The 12,055-nt window shown below is 44.6% G+C and overlaps 2 protein-coding genes across 2 annotated transcripts; both read left to right on the top strand.

The window, feature by feature from the left end:
• The first annotated feature begins 4,722 nt into the window (after nt 1–4,722).
• pdia2 (protein disulfide isomerase family A, member 2) lies at nt 4,723–8,686 on the top strand. The gene is made up of 11 exons (XM_011612778.2): nt 4,723–5,049; nt 5,455–5,661; nt 6,137–6,270; nt 6,353–6,490; nt 6,596–6,712; nt 6,786–6,911; nt 6,992–7,186; nt 7,261–7,381; nt 7,780–7,955; nt 8,204–8,437; nt 8,563–8,686. The coding sequence occupies exons 1-11, from the start codon at nt 4,800–4,802 to the stop codon at nt 8,611–8,613; spliced, it is 1,749 nt and encodes a 582-aa protein (XP_011611080.2). The 5' UTR covers nt 4,723–4,799; the 3' UTR covers nt 8,614–8,686.
• Nucleotides 8,687–9,139: 453 nt separating this feature from the next.
• Nucleotides 9,140–11,931, top strand: LOC105417687 (lipopolysaccharide-induced tumor necrosis factor-alpha factor homolog). Its single transcript, XM_011612862.2, has 5 exons — nt 9,140–9,223; nt 10,638–10,794; nt 11,005–11,109; nt 11,183–11,393; nt 11,472–11,931. Exons 2-5 carry the CDS (start codon nt 10,656–10,658, stop codon nt 11,575–11,577), a joined length of 561 nt encoding a protein of 186 aa, XP_011611164.2. The 5' UTR covers nt 9,140–9,223; nt 10,638–10,655; the 3' UTR covers nt 11,578–11,931.
• The last annotated feature ends 124 nt before the right edge of the window (nt 11,932–12,055 follow it).

The following is a 12,055-nucleotide window of genomic DNA, read 5'->3' as shown; positions in this document are numbered from 1 at the left end:
AGTCACCTGGAGATGGATAAGAAGTTACAGCTCACCTAATCATTACAATTAAGAATTTTTTCCCGGGCTTGAAAGTGCTGAACTTACACTTTAGTGCCCTCTAGTGGCTGCGAAGGTGAACCACAGACTCCAAGGTTTTTACTCGTTTTCTATTTCAATCTAAAATACTGCATGTTACCTATGATTCAATTTAAAGAAAAGAAAAAAAAACCAAGAATATACTCACAATTCAAAAGTAGAGTGAGTTCCTGAATCAAAAGGCTGCTCTTTCAACTGCAGAAAAACAATATCAAATTACATTGTGGAGGATTTAATTAAAATTTGAATACCTTAGAATCCTTTTTGATAAATAAAATTTAAAAACGAATATTTTGCACAAGTCAAGTCCTGCAGAAGTGGCAAAATGCGACAATTTAAACGGGAAGCAAGACCTCAGGGAAGAGGGAGAATATCCATAATTAATTCAAAAACTAAAAGGCAACACAACAATGACAGGCATTTAAATTAATGACAGGCATTTAAATGAGATTTAGCATAAATTAATTTTAGCATATCCAATCATTAAAAAGGAGTGCCTTGTAATAAAAAGTATTAGAAAAATCCAAAGATGGCGCTCACGCATCCTGTAACTGCTCCAGACAAACAAGCAACTGCTCAAACCTGTTTCCCTGTTTTCTAGCCACTGAAGAAACCAAAGGGAATTTCTCTGGAAGAAAATAATCAAGCACAAGAAACATCATTTAGGTTTCCACAAGGCAGGTTTGGAATCTTACAAAATCAATAAATATTCTGAGACTAAGTGCAATAAAAAATATTTCCATCTTACTGCCATACAGAAAAGTCCATTTGTAATTTCTCCGGTCTTTTTTTATTTTAAAGTGAGTTTTTTTCTAAACTAAATTTTGACTAAAAGTGTATTTATTTGATTTGAGCAACATTTCAGGATGTACTTGATTTTAGAGTAAAAAAGGTCCTGGAGACTAAATAACAATAATGGAGTTCACAGAGAATCTATAAATAACGATAATAAATATGTGTGTGTGTGTGTGCCATGTGCTTATGTGCCTAAAAGTGTGTGTAATTCATGGTCAGACTCTTGAGTGCTGACATATTGCTGTTATTGATCTTTAGTCGTAAAATCAACACAGAAGCCTGGATACTGACGACAGGCGGACCAGGGTGGAATGGTCTCTCTCTCTCTCTCTCTCACACACACACACACACACACACACACACACACACACACACACACACACACACACACGTACATATTTACAGAGTTACAGATGTCTGTAAAATAAAATGTAGTGAAGTGCGTGACATTAATCAAATTACCGATTCTGAGACACAAACGAGATTCACAAAATTTACCTTCATTTGAGATGTTTACATGTAAATATATGTGATCATATACAGACACATAAATAATGCGCACACACACACACATATGTGCCATGTGTGTTCATATACACACATTAAGATAATTTTATGCTATTTCATTTGAATCAAAAATATTTTATCAAATCCAAATAATCAAATAAGAAATCAGAAATGGAATTATAAAAATTTAAACAGCTCCATTTGATCAGTTTATGAAACATGTTAAAATGCTGAAGCTGTCAGACATAAATTCTTTAATATCTACATGCTTTATCAATACTACTAATAATAGACAAATGCAATATACTAAGAGAGCAACAAACTCAAGAGCCAGTCAATACTTCACTAATAATATAAATACCTCATTAGTGCTTCGCGTTTTATAAGTCTGTGAAGGTTCCCAGTCATCCAGGTCATGGTCATTCTGGTAATTGAATCATAGCAACTGGACTGTTTGAGTTCCATGAAGACGTTTCATCTCTCATCCAAGAGGCATCATCAGTTCTATCTGACTGTTAGGGAGTTCCAGATACTTATACTCTTCATTGGTAGCCTCCAACGAACCCCACTGTGTCAGGGGAAGTTTCAACGACCCGCATAATGAGGTGTGGAGCAACCAAAACCAGGTGATAGCAGGAATAAGGAAAAATAAAATTGATTAAACCTCAAATAAGGCCTCCTGTGGGTCGGTATTGATGCTAAATCTGTCAAACTGATCAGTGCCTCCAACTCACAGTCGCCAAAAACCATCATCCACAACAGGTGAACTACAGAAGCCCGTTTGACCCAAATCTACAGCCACTTTTCCCCAAACAAACAACATACTGTACATGCGGTGACTGTGTCTTTTGTGGCGGTCATACGGGGGTCAAGCAGCCAGAAAAGGACACCTGAACATCACCTACAACCTATAACAAAAGCTGATCTGAAGCAGCCGACAACACCCTGTTTCAGTCTGTCAACAACCAGAAGCCAAAGTCAGAGTTTGCAAAGGCTCACAGTTCCGTTTTCAGGGAGGATTAGTAGTTTGGAAGGCTGACGTGTGTTACTCTGACTGCTGGGTCCCACTGAGAAACAGACAGAACATTGTGTAGCGTGGAGACCAGTCGCCCAGTTGCCCCCCCCCACCAGCAACCATCCGCCCTTTAGAAGTCAAAACAGCGTATGATCCGATTTCACGCTCTTTTATCCTTTAACTAGCCTGATAAGGCAGACGGAAAGAAGCAATGATGTGTGTTGTCAGTGTGCGCGTGTGTTTAAAAACTCTCCATCGTCCCCTAGCATCATTCCATCCCCTCATCCATTAGACCCGGTGCCCCCCCCTGCCCCCGGTTGCCCAGCGATAAAGTAAATAAAGAGTGTTTGGTCAATCCGGCATGCAAATATTTGTTCTTGAAGCTGCTTCATCCATCAGGACACACACACAGAGACACACACCCACACACACACACACACACACGTGCGGCGGCGTGCTGAGGTATATATACAGTGGTGATCCCAGCGTTACACGCACAGAAATCTGGAGCCGCTGCTGACGCGGGACAGAACCCCGGCTTTTGTTGCCTAACTATTTCCAGTGTTACTGTGTCGACATGGCGACGGGCATCATCCGAAACTTTCTGATCCCGGCGCCGCCGCCTTCAGCCTACCTCCCTCTGATTTTCCAACAGTGTCCATACAGCCAGGACAAGGAGAAGATGCAGGAGGACAACTCAGAGGTGAGGGAAGGTGAAGAGTATGAAGAGGAGGAGGAGGAGGAGGAGGAAGACTGCGACATCGTGGAGGAGGAAGAGGAGGAGTGCGCCAAAGAGGCCTTCCTCACTTCTGGCCCCCAGGCGTTGGACGTGACCAAGCGGCTGCTGAGGTTTGCGGATCTCATCAATCGCGACGTGCAGCACTACTTCGGCCGCTCCTCCGGCGAGGAGGCCTGCGACATCTACAGCGACCCCATCTCCGTCACAACCAGCGGGCGCCTCCGTTACTATGACGACCTGCTAAGAATTGCAAGAGAAAGTCCAGAGGAGCCGGAAAACTCCGCACAATGCAGGGAGGCTCAGGGAGGCAGCGGTTTGGGACCCCTGGCAGAACTGTTCCAGCTCGGGGGCACCGGTCAGGGCCACAACAGACCCATGATCAAACGACACCTCCCCCTCAGTTTCTGGTCCGAGCCCTCGCCGCGCTGCCCCGCGGGCGACTCGAGCCACCCTGACGCCACGGACACGCGCGACGACGCGTCGTCCCAACACACCACGAGCTGCCTGGAGAACAGCCAGCCGGACTTCAGCGACCTGCTGGCGTTCTGGGAACCGAACCCAGAGATCACACACACGCTGACGGACAACACACACATGCAACACTGACCTCAATGAGGGAGACACACCTAATATTCAAAAAAATGTAAAAAGCAGGACTAAAATGGTGGATTAAACTGGTTTTTCCTACATTATTTACGTAACGTGTATGCTTTACCCCCCAATTTTAGTTGTGGTTCTGGAAAACCTGAGCATCAAAGGTGAAAGGTTCTACACCTGCACAGATTAAAGTGAAACCGTCGCGATCATGTGTCACAAATAAAGGTCTTTTTACCACTGTTGAGTGAGTTGTTGCTGTGTGGGTCTGAGGTGGCAGGAAAAGCTGGAAACATCTTGCTGTCGTGCGTGTGCACAGGTCGGAGCCCACGCAGACAAACCTGAGCCGCAGTGGGAAAATGACTTAAAATGTTTAATGACTTGTACATTAATATTTGTACAGTAATTATGAGCTCCTGCTTTATTTAAATGTTCCTCAATTAAGAAAATTCATGGGACTTGTTTTCCAGGGTCCCGTCAGCGTCTCGTCTCTGGTGGGGACTCTGAAGTCGCTCGTCTGACGGACAGACGGACAACAATGTCTCCAGTGACAATTAATCTTTGGAATCTCTTAGCGTTTACACAGAGGGTCTCGGTGGGGCTGAGATGTTGAAAAGCCCCATTGAGACAGAGGAGGGGCAACGTTTGCATAATAACAGCTCCAACAGACAGGTGAGGAAATGTTTTTTTTACAGAATTTAAACGTTTTTTAAGAACAGAATATAAGAAAGCCTGAGAGGAGGACGGTGGTGGGGATACACGCACGTAAACATAAACCAAATCAAACCGGCGAAGGGAGACAAGACAACAACTTAAAAACACAAAACAGGGAATGAGCAACGCCCAAGTGGCTCAGCCTGTTCTCCCAATTCCAAATCTCCAGTACAAGGCAGCATTCAATTGGCTGGACTGGGAAAGAGTCCCCCTGCAGACACACGTGCGATTGGCTAAGCAGGAAGGCCAGTAACATTGTGACACACTCTCTATCTTAGATAGATAAAAGGTGCTGACTTGCAACCACACGTGCCAGCACCTAAGCGCAGCTAGCAGAGAGCGACGGAGAACGCCAACATGAAGACGTGCACGCTTCTGTCCATCACTCTGCTGGGGCTGCTGCTGTGGACCTCCAGCATCCAGGCCAACGACACGGACGCCGACAAACAGGACGAGACAGAGGGCAAGGTGGAGGACGAGGAGGAGGACAAGGAGCCGAAGAAGGAAAAAACAACAGACATAGAGGAGGAGAAAGATGTGATGGTCCTCCATATCAACAACTTTGCCAGAGCTCTGGAGGAAAACCAGTATCTACTGGTGGAATTCTGTAAGTGGCCCAGCTCTATTTAACAAACCTATAATCCTGAAAAGCATAACAGTAAATCTTCCCAGAAGTTTCCCTCAAAGCAGAAAACTAGCCAGAAGCCATAGAGAGCGACACGTTGTGACTTTAGGAAAGGCCTTCAGAGCGACGAGAACTGAGGCGTTATCTCGCGCGCACATGGCCTCTCTCGTCCAGGTGCTCGGGGCATCAGTTCTCCCACAGGTGAACTGACAGGGAAAAGAGCCGCAGCTGCTGCAGCTTATTTCCATGTTCATATCTGCAGGAGCTCCTGATAGCAACGGCAGGAGCCCCGTGGCTGCTTATCTGCTGCTTTGGTCGGGTTCTGTCGCTTTTTGCTTTCACATCTACACACACGTCTCAGATTAACCACCAACTGTTTTTGTGCAGATGCTCCCTGGTGTGGCCACTGCAAACAGCTGGAGCCCATTTATGCCGAGGCTGCTGGGAAGCTGAAGGAAGAGGGTTCAGCCATACGTCTGGCAAAGGTGGACGCCACCGAGGAGAAGGAGCTGGCGGAGAAGTTTGAAATCGCTGGATTCCCGAGCCTCAAGCTGTTTGTGAATGGAGACAGCATGAAACCCACTGACTACAATGGTACACACACACACACACACACACACACACACACACACGCGCGCGCACAATTGTTCTGGATACCCTCGAGATGAGTGAAGGTGTGTGCGTGTGTGAGAGAGGATCTTTGTTTACAGTTGAGCCTGTTCACACCGCTTTATGCTCTAGGTTATTTGACTAACAATTTCACATAAAACCTGCTTTATCATCTATCAAACCCAACGCAAATTTAGGAATGGGGTCATAAAACCTGCCTGTTACCTGTTACTGATCCACTTTGCCTCTGGGCACGCAATGCATTCTGGGTAGTGAAGCATTTTAGGATAAACGCGTGGACTTTACTGGCGTTTCTACCTTTTTAGGCTAAACCTCTGATTTTTATCCAGTATTTAAATGCTAACATACAACCCATTTATAGTAGACACAAACCCTGGTTGGCACTTGCAAAAGTATTTAGTACTTTGTATAGCAACATTAATGTCTGTTTTCTATCCAGGTAAAAGGACATTAACAGCCATAATTCAGTGGATAAAGCGACAAGCGAGTCCTGATGTTCCCGTGCTCGACTCCGTGGACGCTGTAGATCAGTTCATCGACTCCCACAAAATCACCATTGTTGGATTTTTTGAGGTACGTCCATTTAAAAAAAATTAAAATAAATCATGTCTTCATCTTTATATTTGTTATTAAGGAACACTTGCATTTGTGTTAGGATGCAGAGAGTGAGGAGGCCAAAGTGTTCAAAGAAGTTTATCTGCTCAACACGAATCAAGAGTTCGCCATTTCCTCCAGTCCAGAGGTGTTCCAGAAGTACGACATAAAGGGGAACGCACTGGTGCTCTTCAAAAAGGTGAACGTGGCGACTCTGGTGCCGCCTAGTGGTGACAGGCAGGAAGGGCAGCGGTTTTTAGGAGGATCCTCGTGTAATAAGTGAACCTCTTGGTGTGTTTGCCAGTTCGATGAGGGCAGAGCAGACTTTGTGTGGCCAGAAGACATGAAGCTGAGCAAGGAAAACATCACGTCCTTCATTACTAACAACAGCATGGAGCTGATTGTCCCGTTCCACCCAGAGGTACTGCACACAGCCACATCTCACACACGCGCACAGATGCAAATTAGAGTAACTGTGTGTTTTGCCTGTTTAGAATGCAGAAAAGATCTTCACCTCCAACTACGTCCTGCACTGCCTGCTGTTCTTCAACTCCTCGGTGGACGGTCAGGTCTCCCTGCTGGAAGACAGCCGGCCGATCGCCAACCAGTTCAAGGGCAAGGTACCGGTCCAGGATCAGGACACGGGGAAGGTCTACATGAGCTAAGCGTTATTCCCATTGTTTCCATGTCGCCCACATAGATCCTCTTCATCTCCATTGATGTCAACTCCACCTTGTCGCACGTGATGAACTACTTTGGAGTGTCTGAAAGTGACATCCCCACAGCTCGCCTCATCAACATGGAGAACCAGAAGAAGTTCTCCATCAATTCCGACAAGCTGACGTTAGAGTCCATCTTGCAGATGTGCGAGGAGGTCCTAGGCGACACTGCCAAGGTAACGCACGGGCAAAAAAACCCAAATTTCATTGCCTTCACAAGCCTTTAATCCCATGGATGTCTCTGCTGCAGCCATACTTTAAATCAGAGGAGATCCCTGAGGACTGGAACAAGGGACCCGTCACAGTCCTGGTGGGGAAGAACTTTGAGTCTGTTGCTTTGGATCCCACTAAAAACGTCTTTGTGGAATTCTGTAAGTCATTGTTAATGCAGCTGCAAACCATCACTCCTTTTATAACTTTTGTCCCTCCTGTATTCATGCCCTCCCTTCCCACTGTAATATCACAGTCTCTCTATCTCCATCTCTAATATCTCACTCCAAACGCATGACCTATAGGGTCCATGTCCTCCAGATATCACATATGCACGCGTTCACTTTTAATAAAGCATTATTTACAATGCAGAGGATCTACAAAGGTGTCCCACCAACCGGGGGGGGGGGGGGGGGGGCGGCACAAGATAAACATCTACAGCTCCTTCCCACAATAAATGTCACAGATGCACATGTCAATTTAAATTAAACTATTTGCGATAAATGCACAGGCGAGAGACACAATGTTAAAATGTGTGTTTGTGTGTGTGCGTGTGTAGATGCTCCATGGTGTGGACACTGTAAGGAACTGGCTCCTACATGGGAGAAACTGGGTGAAAAGTATGCTGACAGAGATGACATCATCATTGCGAAGATGGATGCTATAGCCAACGAGGTTGACTCTCTGGTAATTGACGGATTCCCAACACTCAAGTACTTCCCAGCTGGTGGAGAGGTAAAAACACACACACACCCTAACCGTCCAAACTAACCCTCTGATCCTGACCCAAGTCTAAAAATCAACCTTAAATCCACGTCTTAACCCTCAAACAGTCTTTTGAAGTTGTGTCAACCAGTAAAAATGTCCTCACTTTCCTAGTAGCATGGGTATCTTGGTACTCAATAAGTAGCTAGTACAAGAACGCACAAACACACGCTCAACCTGTCCATTTTTTTCTCATCCACAATTCTGTTACCATGGAGGCGGTGGACTACACAGGAAATAGAGATCTAGAGACCTTATCAAAGTTCCTGGATAACGGGGGAGTGTTGCCTGAGAAGAGTGGTGATGATGATGATGACGACGACGACGACGACGATGATGATGACGATAACGACGACGATGATGATGGTGATGACGATGACGATGATGATGACGACGACGAAGATGACAGCGACAGCAAAGATGAGAAAAATGATGAAGATGATAATGACAAGGTTTGTATTTACATCATAGAGTATATTTATAATGTAATACACTCACAAATGTCCATCCATCCATCTCTCCTTCCATCCATCCATTCATCTCTCCTTCCATTCATCTCATCTTTCTCATCTCTCAGGATGAGTCTGCCGAGGCATCAACCAATCAAACCACTAAAGATGAGCTGTGACGGAACTTCGGTTTCAACTTGTCAATTTAGCATCTTAATGTTTTTTTTAAATAAAATAAACTGATTAAAAATATCAGGATGTCGTGCTTTTGTGTCTGTTTTAAAAGACCCTATTAACATAATTACAAATAGCAAAAAAATACATACTCATAAGTGACTAATTTACTTTAAATTAAACTAAACTAAACTTAATTAAAAAAAATTAAACTTCACTGAAATAAGTTTCAATGAGAATGTTATAAAAGTTATAAAGATTTTATCATTTCATCATAAATTAACAGTTCATGTTTCCAGGACACAATAACTTTCACTTTCACTTCTTCAAGTCAATTACTTTAAATTCATTTTTAAGGGCTAATTAAATGAATAAAATGCAAATATGGTGCATTTATATCATACTAACTAGAGACATTATTTCTTGATTGAGACTCATGAGAGGGTCAGGAATCCAGTCTTAAAAAGGAAACCGGTGAAGATAATACTCTGTCGTAAGAGAATTTTTCTAATTCCAGAGCAAACAGGTCTGACAGGTTGTGATGTCACACTCTCACAAACACGGTACACGTTTCTCTGCTGGTCAAACTTCTTCATTTGGGGTCATCTTTCTGAGGTAGGAGCGCTGATCTAATATAAATCCCAGTTTTGTAGTGCTCAGAACTGTGTATTTGGGCCTCCATTGTTCAGAACCTCTTCGAATCTGACTGGTTTTGAGTCTGGTGCTTCAAAAACATTCCTTCAGTGCGTGTTCTCACAACGACGTGTTTGAGAGTGTGTGACCTCGAGTTTTAAATGATGTGGCCATCAACTCTCTCTGCTGGCAACCAAGACTGTGCCCATTTTGAATTTTTAATTGAGAAAAGTAGAAATATTGAGGTGGAAAGACGCTATTGACTAGAAACCTTCAGATTCAACACAGGTCTTTACTGTGTACACGTATGCAACAGGCATGATATCAGATGGGGGTATGGTGTCAATTTAGTGCCACAATTTGACTGGTTTGTTGAGTTTTGGCACTGGGGGCGGGCAGTGTATTGCCACAGACCTACACCCTGCTTTCTGATTGGTCACTTTAAAAGCCTGCCGTCTCAGCCAATCAGAGGCGGAGGAGGGCGGGACATCATGGTAACGCCTTAATTGGACTCCGCCCTCAAACGTTTACTGTCCAATCGTACGTTAGCAACCGTAACTAGAAGTCTGTCAAGCTTTTAGCAGAAATAATGTGCATTTAGTCTTAAACAGTTATGTCTCAGATCTCATCTAGATATAATTTTATGCCATACCTGTGGGCTTGTAGGATTTTATTTTTATTACATTTTAATAATTTAGCCAGCACTTTATCCAAAGCAATTTACAGACAATCAAGCCACTATGGAATTGAGACCTATGTGAATAAAATACTACAGTCCTAAACTACCTCGTACAACTACCAGCTACAAGTGGAGAGCATTGGAGAGGGAGTGAAGAGGGATAAGTGCTGTTAGGAGATCAGGTGCTCTTAGAAGAGCTGTGTCTTCAAGTGCTCTTTGAAGGGAGAGAGGGTTACTCCTGTTCTAACAGAGCTCAAGAGTTCATTCCATTAGTGGGGAACAAAATAGGAGAACAGTCTGGATTGCTGTTGCTGTTCAGATGGCTCTCCAGATGATGCTCACATGCTGACGAGGGGCAGCATGGGCTGAAGAAGACTGTTCGAGTAAGAGGGTGCAGGTCCAGGTAGTAATCTGTAGGTCGGCATAAGTGACTTAGAACCTAATCCACGGGCTATCTGGAGCTTGATCAGCACCACACACATCAGGCCGATAGCAACAGCGTGCACAGATGCTGTCTGTTCACAGCTCACCATCACTGCAGTATCTAACAGTCACAGTCTAGCTTTTTTTTTTTAAAAAAAGGCTAGCTTATCTGTTATTCCCAGTGTTTTCCACATCAAATGTCCCAGATGATGATTATCATTAGGAAGGGATTATTTAAGTTCTCCAGCCTCTTGTAATTAATTACTCAAAAATGTCTTTTCCTGTCATCATCAGCCTCCCCCTTTGACTTTGATGGACCCTCCTTCATATGATGATGCCTGTGTCGTACCTCGACTTTCAGACAACCAGGCAACAAACATACCCCCTCCTCCATCCTACAACGCCTGCATTACCCCCTCCCTGCCCCCTCCCCCCACCTACAGGGAAGCAGGTAGGACAGACTCATGTCCCTCAGTAACACCCACCCCCACCACCTCAACACTCATGCAGGTTTTTCCCACCGCTGTTATATCAGTTGCAAATATTTAGATTACACATTAATCAACACCCGTTTGTCTTTATTTGCCTGCAGCAGTAGTAAAACTTTAGTAGTTTGACGCAGCTTTAGAGCCTATTGTTGTGTTACGCTCTTATGTTGCAGTTACGACCCCGTTGGACCCTTTTCCTCTCCTGATTCCGCCCAGGGCACCGACATCTGTAACATCACCTCCAAACTCTGACACCGTAGTCCATCCTCTCACAGAAGGTACTGCGCTTCACTCTAATCTCTCTCCAAGATGGCGGCATTCGCCCTTTATATTTTTATACTTTGTGTCTAGTCGGGGTCACCCTGCCAGTCAGAACCACCCAGACCAGGCCAGCCTCAGTGGTGACGACCCAGCCACGACCCGTCCCCATCTCACCTGCGTATCTCACTGAACTCTCCGGCGTTGTCTCCTGTCCCTTCTGCCAGCAGGTGGTCAGCTCGAAGGTCAAATACGTGCCTGGCAGGACTGCCTGGGGCATGTGTGTCATCCTGGTGATGTTGGGGTGAGGCGCTGAAAGACGCACACGTGGGTTAGGAGGTGTGAGAGTCAACAACATGGATGTTTCATCTGTGCGTTTCAGGTTGTTCTGTGGCTTCTGTCTGATTCCGTTTATGGTGCGCAGCCTACACGACGTCCATCATTACTGCCCGCAGTGCAAAAGGCTTCTGCACGTGCACAAGAGGTGACATCATCCCATCTCAACCTGGGAGACGTCCTCCGGCGCGTCCTCTGCACCAGAGGGTGAAGTCAGAGAATTTAAATGGAGTAACAAACAACGAACGCCACTTATTTGTATATATTCCCGTTACTTATTGAAGCCTTTAAAACCGCAGGACTCCAGTTGTAGATACCACAGAACATGTCTGCCACCCTTTATGGCTGAGAAGCTCAAATCAGTGACTAATTAATGCCTGAATTAGCAGCTACCTCTGTGTTGCTTTCAACAAGTACTTATTTAAAGTTATTTAAATCAAAATGTTGCCAAGTTAGTATTTATAATTGTCTTATCCTGATTGTGAAATAAATCTGATTCAACCAAATTGAGTGTGAGTATTTATGTGAAGGTTGGCTGAGGTTAAACCAGGCAAAGGGCGTTCAGATATTAGTCAAATATGCGATATGAAAGATTTACAACAGGGCTCTGACAGCAAAGGTTAATCAGCA

This window comes from Takifugu rubripes, chromosome 17 (genome assembly GCF_901000725.2).
Source record: "Takifugu rubripes chromosome 17, fTakRub1.2, whole genome shotgun sequence".
NCBI classification, from domain to species: Eukaryota; Metazoa; Chordata; class Actinopteri; order Tetraodontiformes; family Tetraodontidae; genus Takifugu; species Takifugu rubripes.
This window is presented reverse-complemented; position numbering and strand designations above follow the sequence as displayed.